The sequence below is a fragment of the Scatophagus argus genome, chromosome 2, assembly GCF_020382885.2.
Source record: "Scatophagus argus isolate fScaArg1 chromosome 2, fScaArg1.pri, whole genome shotgun sequence".
Lineage (NCBI taxonomy): Eukaryota > Metazoa > Chordata > Actinopteri > Scatophagidae > Scatophagus > Scatophagus argus.
In genome coordinates, this window is record NC_058494.1 from 14,371,745 (window position 1) to 14,392,421 (window position 20,677).

Genomic DNA, 20,677 nt, shown 5'->3' on the forward strand with positions numbered 1-20,677 from the left:
GTTGCAGAAATTTGGTGGGGAAAGTAAGTCTGCCCTTTAACAGGTGCCAGGTGAGGTGATAGAAAATGGATGGATGAATGTTGTAAAGCTTATGTGCTGTTGACTGATTAATAAGATCATTTTTACTTTTGCTGCACGCATCAATTACATCTGCTGTTCTAGAGAAGGAAAGAGGTTCTCTGGGGAACATATATGTGCAGTAAAAGATGTTAAAATGTATCATCAGCCTTGTTTGTGGCAGTGCTTTTACATTGCCTGTGTGAATGTAACAAAATGATGGTCTCTGACGTGAGTCCTTGCCTTTGGAGTATACACCTACAGTAGCACTCCACCTCCAGAGACAGTATGTGCTCCATACTGCTCACCAGCTGCCAGATCAGATACTGTACAGCATGCTGACACACACACGCACACACACACACGGCTATCTTCAATGTGCTATCACTTTCCATCCCGGGCGTGTGTGTGATGGATGAAGGGGTCAGCAGAGAGAGAACACTCACCTTCGATCAGATCTTTAGGAGCAAAATCGACTTGGACCTCGACATACTCCGCTGAGTGATGTTCACCAAAGTGCCAGTGTGTGCATGCATGAGCATAAGCAAAATGTGTTTGTGATCTCTGTGTGTGTGTGTCTGTGTGTCACATGTGACTGTGTGTATGTTTCAGTGTGTGTTACTTGAAGGTCGGACAACATGTCTGCACAAATTTACCAAATGGAAGTAAAGTCTTATTGTTCTGTCAAGTGCGCACACGAGTCCATTTCATCAGACATTACCTCTCATTACTTCATGGAGACTGTTTGGCTGTCAGCACACATATGTTGGTTCGGGTTAAGAGATCAGACTCATCGATGTTTACTCATTTCTGCCACATCCGGTTAAGAGTCCAGATATGTTCATGATGTAGGTCATATGTGCAGAGGGAGAGGATCAGCGACGGACAACCTACTGGAAAACTGGGTGCTGAAAAGATACAAGATCACAAGGAAAGTGAGGAAAAAAGATGGAGGAGGAGAGGGATGAGAAAGATTAGAAAGCAGGGAATAATTATAATAACATGGATTTCAGTTACATTATAGATTTTGCTCATTGATCCTGTTACAGTTCTTAATCAATTCCTGTAGTGACTGAGTTGAGTTCGTATTGCTGGGTCAATAGTAGATATGGATTTAAAGGCATCGAGTGTGCATCCAGGAGAGCATTTATCCTGCCCTTATTTCACCGTCACTGAAATCTGCAGGCTGACAAGAACGACCAATAGTGTCAGAGCTGACCATGTGGAACTGGTTCTAAATGGGAACCAATATGCAGTTCCCATCACTGGTCTGAAGGTGTGCAGAGGGATATTAGCCTTTTTGAGATTGTGTTTGTTTTGTTTTTGTTTTTTAAAATCTGCAAATGTTGCCTGGGCAGTCTGGCACCCCTCTGATACTACTTATTTAAAAAGACATGCTAAATCAGATTGGCCTTTTCAACAGCAGACATTTTACCTTGTTATAGCAGAAAAATAAACAAAATAGGAACTTGTTTTTGTCCTTTGAAATACAGTTATTACTTTACATTTTTCTCATCCAAACAATAGTTTGACATTTTAGCAAATGCACTTTTTCTCCTTGATTTCCAAGGGTTGGATGAGAAGATTGTTTTGAGGTAATGTAGCTTAAAGACTGAAAGCAGAAGTTAAATTGTAGTGTACAATGTGTGGCATTTGTTTGTACACAAACAGAAATATAAACATCGGAGTCATGTGTTTCTTGGAGCACCAGCTGAGCACAGTGACTTTTCCAAGTTGTCACAGTTGTCAGGTTTGATACCAAACAAAGCAGATATTACTTCTTAATTAGTGAGCTTTGCACATAGGCAGACTAGCATGCTAAGCTAAGCTAATTACTGCCTGGCATCATGGCTGGTTTGTTAAGCCTGAGATGAGGGGAACTCTTGGTTTTCTTTTCCAGAAAGAGAGATAATTTAAACTCGTGAACTTAACCTGCTCACCAGCAGGTTTTCTTCAGCGAACAGAGTTTCTGTCTGACTCCTCCGCTCCTGCTCAGCCTGAAGCAGCTGCCTGACACTTCATTCATTCACATTCATTAATAATACAGTGACTCTGTGGACATCAAGGCAGCTGTCAGGTTGTCAACCAGTTCCCCTGCAGTGAAACGCTTAACTCACTTAATTGTAATAATCACTGTTTAATAAAACAAATCTGTATAAAAGCTTTAGACACATAAGAGCAGCGAACGATCATTCCATTCATAGAAATCATGTGCATAAAGTTTAAACATGAGTTTTTGAACATAGCATTTCAGTGACTATGTTTGAATGTACACATGCTTTTACATTTAAAATAGGCGTCTAAACAGTTACAGTCAGTTTGAACGATGACAATGAGTGGACTACACCGAATAAAATGTTATAGTGTTAACTTATTTCTTACTTCAGTTTTTTAAGATATACGTCAGGGTTAACTTTTTGATACATTTGTATTTCTACCTCCATTACGTCTCTATTTAACTGTTGCCATGGTGAATCATTGTCTCAAAGCTGCATTAATGATGGCTTTTTTTTTTCATTCCCAATGCATGCGCTCAACTCTGAACAAACATACTCAGACTCGATTCAACTAATTCTGATAAGCTGTCCTGAAAGCTCAAAAGCTCAAGAGTTAGTCAAGCCTGCTTGTTAAACCTGCTTTCCAGGTCTATAGTTAATGCACAGGCATGAAAGTGGAATCAGTCATTTAAGAAGAAAGTGAAAAAGTGATTTGGAAGTGTTGGATTATTTCTTTACTGAACAAAATAAACGAAAGACACCTCATATCATACTTTTCTGCCACTAACACGTTTTCTCTTACTGAGGTTCATTAGGTAATCAGGTAAGAAAGCATTTGTCAAAACAAGTTAACAGCTGTCAGAGACAAACTTACACACAGATAAACATACATACACAAAAAAATGTTATGCAAGCAATGGGAAAATATACATACCCCCCCCCCCCCCCCCCCAGACACACAGAGAAAAAGAAGCATCAGTGCAGATCAAACAAATCTCTCTGGACGTGTCCTCCCCCCTTGGCAGTCCCTCCAGAGATCTGGAACTGGGGGGTACACATTTTAGGGCGGAAACACTCATCATGTGACCACATACACTTCCTCCCCGAGGACTGTCAAGTCCCAGCAGGAAGTTGTTTTTTCCCACAACAAGGAAGGGATAGCCTTGCATAAGCAATCCTTAATGAGGATGATCCTCAGGGGGGGCGTTCAGTCAAAATAATGCAACATGACATTTGTTGCACGTACATGAGACCTGGGCTGTTTTTGGCATCAACTCCCCATCCAAAAAATATGTCCTCTCTTTTGTACTCACACTTACATGTTCAGACACCTACAGGCAAACTCATCCGAGTGCACAGGTCACGCAGACATACACACAAACACCAACACACTGATACAGTAACCTGTGTACGTGTGTCACTCCTTCCTTCAGGTGAGATGGAGGAGTTGGAGGCCCTGTGGCTGACTGGCATCTGCCACAATGAGAAGAATGAGGTGATGAGCAGTCAGCTGGACGTGGACAACATGGCGGGAGTCTTCTACATGCTCGGGGCCGCTATGGTTCTGTCATTAATCACCTTCATCTGTGAGCATTTGTTCTACTGGCAGCTGCGCTTCTGCTTCATGGGCGTGTGCTCAGGAAAGCCAGGGGTCACCTTCTCCATTAGTAGGGTGAGTGTTTTATTTTAGGTTTGACCTTTGTCCTCCTGACAGAAGGATCACAGGTGCGATTGTTTTAAAACCACTGGCTGCGGTTGAGGTGTATTGAGATGGTCAGGGGGATGCGATGACTCACCTGACTTACCTGTGGCTTTTTTTTTTTTTTTAGCCCCTTCAGTTGTTAAACAACAAAACACAAATCAAGTGCATCCTATGCTATATGACCAAACTTCTTATTTCCACCTGTCTTAAATTAAATGAAATTATAATAATAATAATGATGATAATAATGTAATATTATTAGCAGGACAAAAATAAATTTATTAGAAGACAGGAGCTGTTGAACATGAAGAAGTGTTTGCATGATGTTGACTTAAAAAAGGTTACAAATATGTATTTCACGAGAATCTTGTCTTATCGTGTAAAATATAACCACTGTTTACAGAACAGTAAAACGGCAAACCAGTGAAATCTGTGAGGTTTTTGGTGTAACAATGTAACATGTTGATGTTTACTCAGAGAAAAGGTGTAAGTATGCTCAAAGCAACCACATCTGAAAGCAAAAGTTTTAATTTCTGTTACGAAAAGCCACACTTGAAGGCGATTTAGAAAGGCTGCTGTGATAGTGGTAATCATTTCATTTCGGGGAGCACAGTGCACATTTGCAAGGAGTCTCTCTTCAGAGGTGTTCATTCATTTCATTTTTACACACGAAATGTAATTTGGCTAAAAAATTGCTTGAGAGACAAGTTTATCCCTATGTCCCTAACTTTGTCACGTCAACACATCTGGTCAGTTGCTGTATTGAAAATTTATTGATCTCAGAAAGTTTGCATAAAATTTTGGGCACAGCGTTGGTAAGGGGCCTTACTGTTTGACCATCCAACGAGCATTCAGGTAAAACATACTGGCTACTCAGGTCAAGTCAATGTGTCGTTCACCTGAACTGAAACTGTGACGAGCACGTCCACTGGAAGCCATTGCAAGAAGTGCTGTCGCTTGTGAGGCTCACAGTGCTGATACGTTTAAGTGAAACCAACCAGCATCAGTCCTGACTCAGCCCACAGTCTCAGAGAAAGTCCTCCATTTATTAGTGTTACTGAAATAAAAGCTACTTACTATGCTGCACATTCTCAGCCGGTGACCTGAAGGTGTGTTTGTGGATGTAGAAGAGCTCATCTCAGAGTAGTTATGACCCTGTTCAAACGGGTCACTCAACAAGGTGTCTCACTGTTATTGATGCAGGTTGTTGAGGTTTATATAAATAATCACTTGAGGTGTAATTCATTTGCATAATGTTACCTTTTAACAAAGGGGTCGAGTCAGGACGGGTGTGTTGTTGCATGCAAATAGTGTGAGCTATTATTTGACCGAGAAAAGGGCACCGGTGTTTATGTGTTTGTGGTTCAGGCTGAAGGTGTTTCTAATTGTGATCTCATTTGGTTTACACCTACTCAGAATAACCCGAAACAACTTAAAACGCAGATCTCTGCCTAGAGCACTTAGGAAACAGACATTTGAATTGGCATCCTGGCTCTGTGATGTAGCCTCTGAAACTCATATTTTTATGCAAAATGTAAGCCCCGCTTTTTACACGGTAGCGTTAAGATCCACTCTCACTCAAGCTCTAATGTGCCCCATGAGTGATCTTACTTGTTGCATTGCAATATCCATTTTAAGTACATACACGTTTCAAGAGTGGCTGCTGTTACTCAAGAGTGGTTCCACTACCGCATACCTTTTATACAATTTATACCTGGTCCAACTCTCAAGTTGTGGTGCAACAAAGAATAAATATTAAAGACTGTGTCATATTTGAGAAAATTGCAGTTCAGGTACAGTAAATAGAAAATGTAAGGATGGACATGTAATGAGACTACAATGGACTAAGAAAAGATAGGAAGAAAAAGAGATTAGTTAAGGAGAGTCATGATAAAGAATAAAACCGGCAGCAGGACGAAACCAGAGTATAAAGGAACAGACAGTAACCTCTGTTCTATTACCTTTCACTGCAGCCGTAGTAGCTATAGATGTAGAGAGATAAAGACCGACAATCCCATTGGAGCGGCTGCCGCTCAACCGAGGACCCAGAAACAGAGATAAAACAGACACAAAGAGAGAGAAAGAATGAAGGCATAAAAGGAAAGCGGGTTGACGATTCAGATTCATGAATACAGCTCAGTAACAGGAAAGTGACTAAGACACAGACAGAAACTGTTTCTGACAAGTTGACGCCTTTGAGGAACGTTGGCCCGCACGCGGGATGGTGGGTAGTGTGTCCTCGACCTTTCGAATTTGGCTGTCGCCTCGACCACAGATTCCCTCAGCCCTCATTTGAACACGCTTGTTTGACTTCACCCGCAAAAGGCTTTTCCCGTGTCTTGAAAATCGTGCCTTTCCCAATGGACCAAAACAAACACGCATATGGATGGATAATGACATTTTAAACAGGGGATTGTTTTAAAGCGTGTGTCTCTGATATCAATAGAGAGTCACACCAAGTCTTACAAAGTGATTCGTTTTCTCGACATTGTTTATTCATGAATGGAAAAAGAGTACAACAATCATGAAGTAGAGTGCCAGTGGCACCAGTGTCATCTGAATTCAAATGACATTGATTAAACATATTGATTGGCGATCAAAGCCATGAGCTTACAGCACCCCTTGTGTTATCAATCGGGGCTTTGATCTGATCATTCCCCTCTTCCTCAGTTCTCTGTGTCTGAGGCTGCTCCCCAGAGAAAAGTCATTATGAACTCAGCCTTTATTACTGTTTAATAGTGTATAAACAAGAGGGTGGTCAGAGAGAATGTGGCAATGTATTAAGCTCTCTCTGCCTCTGTCTGTCCCTGGTTGGCTCTCCCTCTCTGTCTGTCTGTCTGTGTATGTGTCTGTTGTCTGACTGCCTAACATCAAATCTTCTTTACTTATTGATTCCTCACCCTTCCAACACATCGTTACTATTGTTGTCTCATTTGGACTTCATATCTTACCTCTCTCACTTTTATTCTTTCCCATGGCCTGTCTCACCCTCTCTTTCTTTCTCTACCTCCCTTTTCTTATAATTTTCAAACTCCAGGGTATCTACAGCTGCATCCATGGGGTACAAATCGAGGAAAACAAGTCAACCATAGACTCACCCTCAGCCACCATGAAGAAGAACATGAACAACACCCACTCCAACATCCTGCGGTTGCTCCGCACTGCCAAGGACATGACCGCTGTCCCGGGCATTAATGGCTCTCCTCACGCTGCCCTGGAGTATAGCCACAGCGGTCGTGACTCGGCTATCTATGACATCCAGGAGCACCGGCGCAGCTTGGTGGGTCACCCTGTGGACTGCAAGACAGCGCCGCCCTACCTGCCAGGGGAGGACAACATGTTCAGTGATTACATCAGCGAGGTGGAGAGGACTTTTGGCAACTTGCCCTTGAAGGACAGCAACCTATACCAGGACCATTACCTGCACCACCACCCGGCTTCGGCTCTGGGTATGTCCGGCCCCCCACCTAATAGGCCACGTAGCTTAGGCAGCACTAGCTCGTTGGAAGGGGGCATGTTCGATTGTGACAGTTTAGGGGGAGGGGTAGCACCCATCTTCACCACCCAGCCCCGCCCCTCCATGACTCACAGGAATACCAATAAATTTGACCTGATTGCTGGCCACACCCCTGCGGATTCCAACCAGGGTGGGTTCAAGGGAAACAATGTGTACGGGAGGTTTTCTTTCAAAGGAGGCGCATCCAGCACGGGGCTCATCGGGGGTCATGACAGGTACTGTGGTGGGGGTGGGGGAGGCTCTGGGGGTGACGATGGGAACATTCGCTCTGATGTTTCGGATATCTCCACTCACACTGTCACCTACGGCAACCTGGAGGGCAACAACAAGCGGCGTAAGCAGTACAGGGACAGCCTGAAAAAGAGGCCAGCCTCAGCCAAGTGCAGACGGGAGCAGGACGAGATAGAACTGAGCGGCTTGAGAAGGAGACCCCACCACCACACCGTCCACCACCACTTCCCACACGGGCCCCAGGCACACCGCACGGTCTCACCTCCCCTGGAGCGGAAGAGAGGAGGAGGAGGGGGTAATTCTTCACCTTACTTGTTCCGCAAAGACAAAGAGAACCTGAGGGATTTCTATGCGGACCAGTTCCGCTCCAAGGAGGGCAAGGCCAAGTGGGAGCAAGAGGGTGGAAGTGGAGGAAGTGGTGTGGGCGGTGGTAGCGGTGGTGGTATCTGTAAAAGCTTAGTACCTGTAGAAGACTTCCTCAAAGGTAAAGGCAAGAAGCCAGAGTGTAAAGGTGGACTTGGCTCAGTGACGGCAGGGCAGCAGGCCCACACCTGCTGGGAAAAGGGGGTTTCAGGGTTAGGAGGAGGAGGCATAGCAGGAGGTGACTGGGAGTGTCGTAACTGCCACAGTGTGTGTCACCACGGTGGAGGCGTGGGAGGAGGTGGCACATGCACACCTAGCGGAGTTGGGGGCACCAGCAGTCGCCCCAGCTCTGCTAGCTGCAAACGCTGTGACTCCTGTAAGATCCAGCCAAGCAACCTTTACAACATCAGCGAGGATAATAACATGGTTTTCACTGGAGGGAAGAGTAATGTAGGACCCAGCCAGACACAAACCCAGGCACAGCGCAGGAAGCTAGGGCCAGGTGGGAGGGTGTTACGGAGGCAACACTCATATGACACATTTGTGGATCTGCAGAGGGAGGGGGCAGGTCGCATGGGAGGGCTTGGTGGGGGCATCGGTGGTCAGTTTGCCCAGCCCCGAAGCGTGAGCTTGAAAGACAAAGACCGCTTCATGGAGGGCCCCAGCCCTTACGCTCACATGTTTGAGAGGTATGCGGGTGAAAGGGAGTCTTCCATGTTTGGAGGAATAGGCGGGGATAGGGCAAAAGGAGGCTCCTCCTTCAGTTTGTTCCGTGGAGGCGAAGGTGTGTTGCATCAGCGGTCGGTGGGGGAGAGAGACCTGAGGGACAGAGATAGAGCTATGATGGGAGGTGGGGGCTGTGGTGGTGGTGGTGGTGGTGGCAGAGGGGCCGGGACTTACTCCTTGTCTAAATCTCTCTACCCAGATAAGGTGAACCAGAACCCCTTCATCCCAACCTTCGGCGACGACCAGTGTCTATTACACGGTGCCAAACCGTACTACATCAAAAAGCCACAGACGCCACAGCAGCAGCAGCAACAACTTCTCAACAACAACCGAGGAGGAGGGGAATTCCGCAGCTCCATGGGGGCGACTTCCTATTTGCCCGCATCCGCCACAGCTGGGGTGATGTCCAATGTGGCCCCCAGGTTCCCCAAAGAGCTATGTCTGGGTGGGGTGGGAGGGCCCATGGGGAACCACCACGGGGCCAGCAAGCTACTGCCCGGGGGCAGGGACACGTTAGGCTTGGGGCAGGGACAGAGACCCTTCAACGGTGCCAGCAATGGACACGTTTATGAAAAGCTCTCCAGCATTGAATCAGATGTCTGAGGGTGAAGACAGAGGCAGAAAGAGAGAGAGCGAGAGAGGAGATGAAGTGGGTGAAGGAAAAAGGGTGAGAGAGAGAAACATACAGAGGAAGAAAGAGAAACTGCACAGACTGATGACCTCTCTGTGTGAAGAGAATGAGAAGATACGATACTGTGTGTGGTGTTCTCACTCCACTGAATGGAAAGAGTTTGGACGATGCACGGAGGCCATTGCAGGCTAAGCTGTGGTGAAGTCCAATGGGAGACAAGTTTTGAATGAGAAGAGAGGATTCCGGTGCTGCTCCGACGCTCAGAGAAAGAGAGGGATGGAGGGAGGGAGGGATAGATGGGTGAGGGGGGGAAAGTGAAATAAAATCTCCAGTCTCTGCTCTCTTCACGTGCTCATTGTCTTTCCCTCCCTCCTGCCGTTCTTTAACACCAAAACAAACATTTTGTTTAGCAACGGAAATACAATCATGAATGAGAAATCAACACTTCTGTTGAAGTAACAGGGTAAACTAATAATAATTGTATTGATAATGTTGATAATATTATTGAATATTATTCCAGTGTTTAATGATGATCGGTTTGGATTGTTTTTAAATTTTATTTATTTAAATAGTTCATGTTACATATTTGTATGATGTTAATTCTTTCTTAGCTTACCAATATTACAGGAGACTGGTAGACCAGTTGTCAGTATGGATCTGTTATGGGTTCCTGTAAGTTGGACTCTTCTTTGCTGTTTAATCTTCATGTTTGATTTTTTTTTTTTAATACTTTTCTTACTTCTGAGTGCTGTGAAGTGTATGTGAAAGGCATGACTTGATGAGTACATTCTATGTACTTATAAATTTGCAAAGAAGGTCTTTTTTTCAGCTGCAGAAGCAACATCATCATACTGATTTGCCGTTTCCTCTCATTTTTCTGCTTGGCAGTACCAAATGGGTCTCACATTTTGAGCTGGATGTGCCTTAATGGATTTTCTACACATAAGATCTGTTTTGTTGGTAGACAGATTTACCTGAAAATGATTAGTCAATTGATCCGAGGATGAAAATATCGCTGATAAAGTCTGATATGAGAGTTTCATGAGCACAACAGACTTTTAGACATTTAACAGATAATACAAAGCAAAACATACAAATTGCTGCAGTAGAGGAAGGTTAAATTACTACATAGATCCCTTTCAGTAAAAGTAACCAATAGCAGGATTACAAGCACTAAAACCTCAGTGCCATGATAAATAAACATTGCTGTCCCCCTCAAAAGTCAGGTACGAAAGAGTCGTGCCTCTGTACTTGAAGAAATATGGTTTAGAAACAAATTTTTAAGCTTCTTCTTGTACTATTAACTCCTCAATTAATCTAAGTGCAAGTCAGTATCCTTTAAATCATTTACTAAGAAGCTCAACAAGCTTAATCACTCCTAAACTCCTCAAACCCTGCTGTTTTTGCAGATGACCCAACAACCAACTGTCCATTAAATACACGTAAATCACATTTAATGTGCGCTTGTTGCGCTCGTTGTGTTTCATTGGGTCCTACTCAATTGGCCGTGACAGTTTTGCTGTTCAGGACAGGGACATAATGGACTCTCAGAGTGAGGCCTCTGTTGCTGGGATGAGCAGCCTGGCACGTTAATTATTTCATGATTATGGCTATAAGCCCTGCCTGCTGAATTAGATGGTTACATTTGAATGAGGGGAGGAATCCAAAGTGTTGAACACTTTCACTCTGCTGGTGTACAGGACCTCAGCAGGCTCATGATTTTTAATCATGCTAGTACCCAGTTTCATACTGTCACGATTTAGAGGGTAACTTACCAGACTCTCACCTTTATAACATGTCTTTTGATTTCATTAAGCGCTTAAAGCTAAGAAGTGGGGTAAATAGTACAAAAACCTTGTACTCAATGTACAGCTACTAAATAGTGTTCCCCTGTGATTTCAAGGATTAGTTTGACAGTTTTGCAATATACTTATTTGCTTCCTTTCCAAGAAAGAAGATGACACCACTTTCCGTGAGTATGAAGCTACAGCCAGCAGCCCGTTAGCACATTAATTAACACTAACTCATTAATTCACGTTATGTTATGTTTGCTTCTAATTTTTATTCTTCAGTTGATGTATAGATGAAACAAACAAGACATAATGGGTGAATCAGTGAGTTTTAGAGGGGAGCTAAGCAAAACTAACTGACTGGTGGATCCAGCTTTATATTTAACACAGATATGAGAGTTGTGTCAATGTTCTCATCTGTCTTTGAAAGAACCACATTTGCCAAAATGTCAAACTGTTCCTTTAAGCTATTTTCTTACAGTCAAGAGAGCCATGATGACAATATAAATCTATCCCTGCGTGAACTGTGTCATCATTTCTCCCACCATGCTCCTCAAACACTCACATTTTTCACCAAACAGCACTTTAAAAAAATAATAATAATTTCAGCATGTTTCCTCTAACCTTGATTTCTCCCTCCACCGGCCTATAATCACATGCTGAGATTTTGATGAAGGAAAGAATTTGCCCTCGAGTCCAAGGTCCTGTGTGGATTGTGTCATCTACAAAGATTTTAGGAGAATAAAAGAGGCAGAAGAACATGAGCATCTTCCTAAAAGCAGGCGGTACATTTAATAAAAAGCATCGCCTTCATTGTTGATCTGACGTAGTTGTTTTGATCAGATGGCAGCTCCTCAACCCACAACATCAGACTCGCAGGTCATCTCTGCTCTGACAAACAAAGAAGCGGTGTTCTGTTTAATTTACAGCCCTCTCCACCATTAAGATGTTTTAAAAAACGAGACAATTATTCTCCTTCTCCAGTTATTTATTGTTACTTAAACATGGCTTTTAGTCACCTTGCTAAAACAGATTTTAATACCAAAGCACAATCTGACAGAGTGGGTCCAATATAGAGCTCGTTGTACATCCCAGTCAAAACTTGACAAGTCAGTATGTATGATACCAGGAGGTCTCTAGTGTTTGTAAGGACTTGCATGTATACACTTTTTCTTTATTTCTGTTTTTTAATCTTAACTTTTAGCCCAGAAAAAAAATGGGTGTTTTTGAACAATATTTGGAATTTTATCAATTTCACTGGTACAGATGATCCATGTAGTACTGTAGGTGTGTGTGCCTGTGTGTGCTTGTTTGTGCAAGAGAAGACACCAATCAAACAGTCAAAATTTTGGTTTTTCTTAATTAAATATGGTTAAATTAATTAGAGATTTCACTGGGACAGAAAGCTTTTTTCATTGTTAATATACAGAGATTAATTTTCTTGATAGTTTGTGTAAATGCTCTGAAACAAGGTTGAGGTCTTGGTTAATTCATTCATTGTCAGTGAAGAAGCCTTCTTCATCTCAACCACTTTTCCTATTCTTTTGTCCTTTGAATATCTCAGTACTTCTCATTATTTCTGTTATTGTATGTGCCTGAATACATACGCTTGATTACCTCCGTGTGAGCTCATATGGAAGAGAGACAGAGTGTGTGTGTGAGAGAGATAACTGTCTATTGTACATGTATTATAAAACTGTATGTAAATACTTTACCTCACGCTCATGGACTTTTGATAAAAAAAACTGTACAAAACGGCAGAGAATAGATCTATTTGGGATAAATCTTTGATTCGTAGGTCCCCTTACAAAATTGCTTTTGTAATGACTTCAGGCCAGGGCACGTTCAATCATTTATTATTACACAGATGATGTGCACATTCAATAAGTCAAAGTTCATTGATGTGTTTTGATTTTCTTTTGGATTTGGTCAAAGACCAGTAAGAACGTTGTTTTCTCAGAGGAAAACATGCCTTGCAACTCATCCATTGGTACACACGAAAGCACAATAGATTATCTGTTGCATTTCTACAAGGTAGTCTCTTTTATTTATTTATTTTCCCTCTTTGGCTAATCTTCTGTTTTTGTGTTTCACCACAGAAGATTGACCAACTCCATCCCTGAGCTGTACAGACTGTGAAAAATGTACATACAACAAACATCTAGTTCACCCTCACATTTTTTGTATGGAGAGAAATTACTTGTGTGAAGAGAGTATTTCAAATTTGATTGAATATTTAGTAATATTGAAAATGAGATTAAACACAGTCAATGTGAAAATAAGTGCTGAGAAATATTATTCTTCTGTCTCTTTGGAATAAAAGTGTTGAGTATTAATAAAAAATATGAAATCTCAAACTTTTACCTTGTTTTATTTCCCCTCCAGCATATGTTTTTAATCATTTGTTGTGTCCACAGTTTGGCAACACAGAACAAGATGTCTGTCACGTGTGTTGTGTTTATGGTTGACATTCAAATGCAGTGAGTACGTGTTGTAACAGATCATATGATTATGTCCCATAGGTCATCGGTGGATCAGGGATAATGGCTGCAGCTGAGTGTCATCTTTTGTGTCTTTTGTTTGTTCCTCGCCATCCTATCACATACAGGATGAGAGGAAAAGAGTAAAAGGTGGAGCATGAGGGAGAGGAGGAGAATATATACCGAGGGAAGGAAAAAATGATGCACACTGAACTGAGCAGCAGAGATAAAAAATAAAAATCCAAAAAATAAAACCTCACTCTTCATACTCTCTCTTTACTCTGAAAGCCTTGTCCAGCAACAGGAGTTATTTAAAGAAACCTGCAGGTTGTAAAATGTACTGATGCCTTGTGTGAGTGTATGGATTTGGTGGGAAAATTTTAACATCTGCAGTCCTGGATGCTGACACAGAACAAGATGAGGCGGTAGAAATAATCTTTCAATCTTTTTTATCTCCTGCTTCTTGAAAAAGAAATCCGCTCTTCACTATTTTCTCGCTCAACCATCTTTTCTGCTTACTTGTTCAGCCTTTACACAGACCCAACAACCCCAGGATGCATTGCAACACATGTAACTACTTCTTGACAATTAACTGTTACCTAGCAACTGGCTCTTTTTCCAGAGATGGGGGGGGGGTGCAGAAGGAGACAGAGAGGGAGAGAGAGAGAGAGAGAGAGATTTATACAGTATTCCCACAGCATCTTAACTGGATTGGATGCAACAATGCATTGACAATACAATACCAAAATGGAAAGTACAGCCTGAGCTTAACGCCCACACACAGCAGCACAGAGAGGAGAGAAGAAGAGGAGGAGAGTGAGAGATGGAGGAGGAGGAGGGGGGGAGGAGGGGTGTTTGATGTACAGATTAAAGTGTGATCAAAAATAATAATGGAGTGGCTGAGGGGGGTAAACGTGCAGGGCAGTCGGAAAATGGGAATTGCAGGCGGTGAGTGTGCAGATGCGGGTTGAAAAAAGAAAATGCAGCATGTGGCGTGGAGTCGAGGAAGAGAAGCGGGCAGAAACTGGTTGCTGTAGAACACTTGACAAAGTTTTAATGAAGGTATAAAGTTCGGATGCCTGTGCCCACAACATGAACACACACACATTCACCATATGCAAACAATATAATTATGTTAGCAGATAATAGGCACTCCCTGCTGGGCACACAAAAACCGTTCCTGAGTTCAGCTGAGCAAAAACAAAAGATCAAGCCTCCTTGAATCAGTTGTGATATCACATCTGATTATGGCAGCAGGCGAGCACTGACCCCCCGTGGCAACATCATGACTTCCTCTGGTTGTAGTTTAGGATGTGGTGCTCAGGTAGACGGGAGTGTGGACGGACTTTCTCTAATACTTTCCTGTTTGTTTGTTTCTGGAGTTTAAGGGAAGAGTTAAAGAAACAAAGAAGCTACTGGAAAATCAAATGGAAATTTAAGGGACAAGAAGTATTGGGAATTCAGAAATGCTTTTTGTGATTAGGATAAATATTTAGCTTGTTCTCAATATAGGTTTTGCATCTTTTTTTTTTTTTTTTAAAAAAAAGGGGTATTCTCCAGATTTTTAGCACTGCACTTTCATATGGTTCAGGGACTCACAGGAGGCAGGCATAGATTTAAAAGAGAAATGAAGCAGTAGAGGCCGAGATATCCTCGTTCCAGAAGCATGTCCAGAATTTTTATTGATCAAAGTGAGCCAAGTGGGGCCCTGACTTCTGCAAGGGTGGCATGAAGTATGTGCACAAAAGCACACACACACATACACATGCACGGTGGAATGGTATTAATTTACCTTTTATATATATCTACTTAATTTCCCAATGTTATTTTCTTGCAGTTTCTTAGATTCCTGTATTTAATTTTTTTTTATTTGCCAAACAAAAATTGCATAAAGCTTCCAGTCTTCATTTCTACATGCCCCTTTCATTCAATGACAAAAAGTGAAAAAAAACAAACAAAACAGCAGACCCTGCAGAAAGCTGTAGCATATAGTGCTAAAGAAGGGTTAGGCTGTGTGTTATCGTGTAAGCCGAGTATATGATGTAGAATTTGTTGGTTGCTGATCGTGTGATTCTAAACACACCATTCAGAAGTGCAGCAAGTGAGACGGCTGATTGAGACTCTTCCAGTGGGTCATAAGTGGAGAGAGAGATTACTTTGCTGTGGCTCTACACGTCACGACAGTCATGATACCTTTAAACTGACATTAAGAGCAGAACAGTGCAGTAGTGATGATCATGATTGTTTATTAAAGTTATTGCCCTCCATATTGACTCATACAAATCCTCAGCATTACTCCTGGCCTATTATGACAAGCAGTATAGAACTATCATATTGTTATTTTACAAAAATGAAGCACTTTAAAAATGTATATATCTTACATTATAGAATATGTGCAGAACTTCTTTCTTTGTCATACTCTTCACTTCCCTGCATCAGTGTGTCCGTCTCTCTCACTGAACCGGCTTCACTCCTTCCTTTTTGAAGACCCTCACCCGTCTCCTCCTCACCACCCGGCTCCCCCTCGGCGGACCCGCCCTCCCCGCGGTACTCGGGCTGTATCGAGCCAGGCTCGCCACCTCTCCTCTCAGGCTCAGAGCCCGGCCGCCTGCCGTCGCCTCCCCCTCCTCCCCCGCCGCCTCCTCCCTGTAGCCGTAGTGACGTAGGAACGGTTCCAGGGTTGCTAGGCGGTGAGAGAGCTCGGTGATGCGCCTGCGCAGCAGCGACACTTCTCTGAACAGGTCGTTGACGGACTCGGATAAAGGGCGCACCCTGCCGGAAGAGCAGGAGAGGCTCGGCTTCACACAGTAACAAAATGAAATTGACTGAAATTGAAATTAACTTAACTGTCAAAAATTTCTCCTCATTACCAGGAAACAATACTGAATCCTCTTATTCACAAATTTTTTTAAATATATCAAATTTAATAATAATATCAAAGAAAAATGAAAACATATTCAGAAATAACAGCCCAATGTGTCATTTGTGTGTATGTGTGGACTGTAAACTCTTCTTCAGATCCTGGCATTTTGTGTTTTTAGATTGTGTTATACATGTGAATGAAATGTTTGTCTGTTTTTAGGTTTCTATGTCTGCTTGCCTCAAATTGCCAGGACCATCAATGGTCTATTTGAACTGAATTAAACTGAATTTAAATAGCGAGAACGTGAGTGTGGTGTTGTCATTAATAATAGCTTCAGCTCCCAGATGTTATAAACGGGTTCAGATAACAAAATGAAATGAAATTGTTTATTAACTTTCATTAATATCAAACTCGTGAAACATGACAGAAAACTGTTTGTGTCTGTGAAATATTTTTTAAATCAAACAGGAATACAGAAAAAGATGTAAAAGATGAGAAGACAATGAGAAAGGTTAAATAAATGGATGAAAGATGCAAAAGTAAATTAATGGAAATAACACTTACATGAGAGAATAATCATGTAAAAGTCACAAAAATATCTTGGAAGTGTTGGAGTGGAATAAACCAGGCTAAAGCTTCCCAGACAGCATGCTTTGGGATATATTAGGGGGTGATGCAGGTGTTAAAGTTACCTGGAGTAGTCAGGCAGCAGTGTGTTGGGCTGAGAGTGCAGTAAAGTCTTGATCTCATTGAAGATGCGTTTTCCCCAGGTGTCTAAAACTCTGGTCACACTGCGCACTGAGGCCACATTCACGCTATCAGCTGAAACGGAAACACAACCCCATCAGGTTTCGATTGACAGAAAACAGCCTGAATGAATCACACTCATGTTATTCAAAGCACATGTGTTGTAATGATTTCAAGATCCAAATCTCATCTCTGCAGAGTTCCTTAAATTGCTGCGTTTCATTCAGCTCACCAGTAAATTGTCCTTATAACCCACCACTTCAAACGTTTTTACAGGCCTCCATATCTCTAACACGCTAGACATCAAACAGGCGCTTGTGATTTACCTCCCTCTCTGTAGTTCCAGTACCCATAATCCAGTTCATTCTCCTCGCTGTCTGAACGGACCCCAGTTCTTCCTGGTGTGTTTTCTTTTCCTTCAATGTGAAAGTGATGAAAGGCAGACGTCACATGTGCTTCATGTGCACCGGCCAGCACATGTGCACGCCCACATCTGTATCCAGTGGTACATTTACTTCAGTGTGACACGTAGTTCTGCCTGGATATATTTGCTCTCAATACTTTCAGGTGCATTTCCTTAATAATAGTACTGTATTATTTTTTCTTATGTAATAATATCATTTGTTATATAACTTGTTTGCACATTGAAGTTGCTCCTCCCTCCACCACAGTCTGTATTTTAAGTCATGTGACTGCAGTGGGGGAGCTCACTACGTTAGCTGAGGCACTGTACAGCACATGTCTGAGGTATTTGTACTGTCCTGAATTATTTTTATTTTATCCTAGTTTTTCTTGGACTCCACTATACTTCAGCAGAAAATATTGCACTTTTATTGCACTATACTTAGCAGTCGATTATAGTTGGTGACTTTGTAAAGTGTATCAGTTTAAAAGACATGGTATACTCAGCAGATTAATATAGACTTTCTTGGCTTTCACCATAGCATTTAAATACTGTTTATACATAAATGCATTACAAGATAATAATACAACAAACTAGTAAGATAACATAATGCTCTTGAAGAAGTCATTCTTCATAATGAATGCTTTTACTATTGATACTTCATCTGCATTTTGCTTTTCTTTATTTCTACTAGTAATGTACTTTTAATGGAGTGTATTTTATGCTGTGGGATTCACTACCTTTACTCAAGCAAAAGATTTGAATATTTGTTCCTCCACTGTGTGATTAGATAGTGACATGCCTTCAGCTATAAATCCACAAATCAGTAAAAGTACACTGTGATTATAACTCCACTTCATAAAGTTGCAGGCTGTGAGACAAAAAACTCTTGTGACTTAACTTAAAAAAATTCCAGTTACTCTGACTTGAAGGCCTGAAGACAGCATCCTGTTTTATCAGTGGCGTGTGTCCGTTATGGGAAGAGAAGCACCACTGTCCAGTTTCACAAAACAAAGGAAGTTTTGAAAAATTTTTTGTTTTACTCTAATCCTACAACTCCAGAGTTGAGTGACAAAACAAGAGAGGAGATAAAAGCAGGCGACCCAGAAAAGAGGACAGCGAAAGAGGAAGAAAAAAAAAAGGCAGAATCGCATCCGTATGACAAAGTCTGTGAATCATACAGGACAATAACAAGGCAATGACTCATTGTTGAGGTATTATAAATGTTTTCAGGGACTATGAATTTGGAGGCTGATCAAAGGTACAGAGAAAAAGAGCCATGCGATAATCTAATGCAGCTTGTTTCACATCTGGCCAGTGTTTCAGCAACGACAATCGAGCCACAAACCAATGTCCCTTCACTGTGATCACTGCACTTTGTGTTTGTGCTGAAATAAATGCATTTTTAACTTTGCAAACTTACTGAACAGAAGTGTCGCAGGCTGGAAACTGTTTTGGAAAAATGAGACTCACCACTTGAAATAGAGATGATGCTCTGCAGGCAGATCTGCTCCGACCTCTAGTTTGAATACCAGATGCTTCTCTCGCCTCTCCACTCTGTCTCTGCTCTTTTCTCCTTACTGCTTACCCACTCTTTCACCCTCTCTCTCACCATCTCTCTCTCTCTCTCTCTCTCTCTCACCCCCTCTCTCTCTCTCTCTCCCACTCTCTCACACCCTCTCTCTCTCTCTCTCTCTCTGTCTTATTTTCTCGGATGCTCTCTCAACCCTCAGCTCAAAGTTGTCATTTGAAAGAGTGTAGTGCTGAGCCACTTGCTAAAATACTTGTCTTTACATCCCAGCACATACCCCACTCCTGTTCTCTCTCTCTCTCTCACACACATACATACACACACACACACTCACACACACACACACACTGTGATATCCAGCTGCTCCCAGATGTGTTGGCAGGTATATGTGTTTGAGGCTGAAATGTCACTCTGCTGCAGGATCGAGTTTCTACAGAAAAGTCCTGCGGTCTCCTCAGAACTTGAGTTATGGACCTCATCTGTCCCTGCTTCCCACTGTCTGCCCTTTACCCTCACAAAAGCAGCTCAGAGCCTCAAAGATACCTCAGAGCAATGTAAATATATATTCATATATATGTCACTTAAAAGATTACGGAGCGATATCTTCTTTAGATTTGAAGGAGAGCAGCTGAGAATAAAAAAATCATGTTTCACTGTTTAAGATAGCAGTAAGTTGACCTTTATTGTACTTGTACCAAATTTCTTAGTCTTCTGCTTCTTCAGCTCCACTGCATTTTTGGGGAGAAATATTTTACTCCGCAACATTTATTTGACAGCTATAATTAATATTTGCACACAACCAGGAATATGAAATACAATACATTTTCATAGACTGAACTACAGTTGGCTCCACTTCAAGAGCTACAATAATAAAATGTTGCAAGCAAAAGTGCAGAAGTACTGGAGACAAAATGTATTTACAATATCAGAAGTAAAAGTAGTCTGCATCATCTTTATCGCATTATTGGATCATTATTGTTGATGCACAAGTTTAAGTCCAGTCAAAAATTCCAAATAATTGATAGTTTAAGGTTGTTAAAGAGTTTACTGATTTCTAACAGTTTAGTAAATTTAATATTTGAGGGCTTCTGAAATGTTGGCTCAACAAAACAAAAATTGGAATCTGTTTTTAAACCACATGATTAATTTATTAATCAGGAGAAGAATCTGCATATTAATCTGTTATTTTGTAACAGGTTGAGCTGATACTACTTTTTACACTTTGGGTTAGATTATTACCGGTATATGTCGGTGCATCATATTCCATAAACTGATTGTACATTTTGTGCTTCATTTTGTTTTCTGAAAAGTAATCAGGATCCCTAGCAGTAAAGTAAGTAAGTGAAGAGTAAAAGTGCAGTATTTCCAGCTAAAATGTAGCAGAGCGAAAGTGTGAAGTAGAGGGACATTAAAATAATTAACTAAGACAAAGTTTTAACACTTTAGTAAAGTTCTGACTTCTTTCCTTCAGTGGAGACTTATAAAATCAGGGCATATTAGACATTTTATGAGCAGTATTTTCAAGGAAATAACATGTTTTCTCTGCTCAATTATGCAACACAGTGTTTCTGGGTAATCTGAGTGAAAAGATAAGTCTTCTAATCTTTCAACACTTTTGTAGAGTAAAGGATTTGGACGC

The 20,677-nt window shown here is 41.7% G+C and overlaps 2 protein-coding genes across 5 annotated transcripts in view; one reads left to right on the forward strand and one right to left on the reverse strand.

Moving 5' to 3' along the window:
• Nucleotides 1–11,534, forward strand: part of grin2bb (glutamate receptor, ionotropic, N-methyl D-aspartate 2B, genome duplicate b) — an 88,143-nt gene extending 76,609 nt beyond the window's left edge. The window contains exons 18-20 of one of the 4 annotated variants that reach the window (XM_046411999.1): nt 3,488–3,726; nt 6,794–7,799; nt 8,793–9,512. In XM_046411999.1, the coding sequence (XP_046267955.1) occupies nt 3,488–3,726; nt 6,794–7,799; nt 8,793–9,196 (1,649 nt within the window). In that variant the 3' untranslated portion in view covers nt 9,197–9,512. Of the gene's footprint in view, nt 1–3,487; nt 3,727–6,793 lie in introns of all 4 variants that reach the window. The other 3 variants (XM_046412008.1, XM_046411978.1, XM_046411989.1) reach the window with 3 other exon arrangements.
• Nucleotides 11,535–15,707: 4,173 nt separating this feature from the next.
• On the reverse strand, nt 15,708–19,803 carry si:ch211-243a20.3 (uncharacterized protein LOC100151507 homolog). The gene is made up of 4 exons (XM_046378530.1): nt 19,734–19,803; nt 17,431–17,520; nt 17,050–17,179; nt 15,708–16,266 (listed from the first exon to the last, which is right to left on the reverse strand). Exons 1-4 carry the CDS (start codon nt 19,801–19,803, stop codon nt 15,948–15,950), a joined length of 609 nt encoding a protein of 202 aa, XP_046234486.1. The 3' UTR covers nt 15,708–15,947.
• Between the last annotated feature and the right edge of the window lie 874 nt (nt 19,804–20,677).

Coding starts and splice junctions, on each gene's coding strand:
- si:ch211-243a20.3 (XM_046378530.1), bottom strand. CDS start 19,803: ATGTTGCGGAGTAAAATATTTCTCCCCAAAAATGCAGTGGAGCTGAAG. Junction 17,521..19,733: donor GCAGAAGACTAAGAAATTTG/GTACAAGTACAA, acceptor TTCACATTGAAG/GAAAAGAAAACACACCAGGA. Junction 16,267..17,049: donor CTGCTGCCTGACTACTCCAG/GTAACTTTAACA, acceptor CTCTTCCGGCAG/GGTGCGCCCTTTATCCGAGT.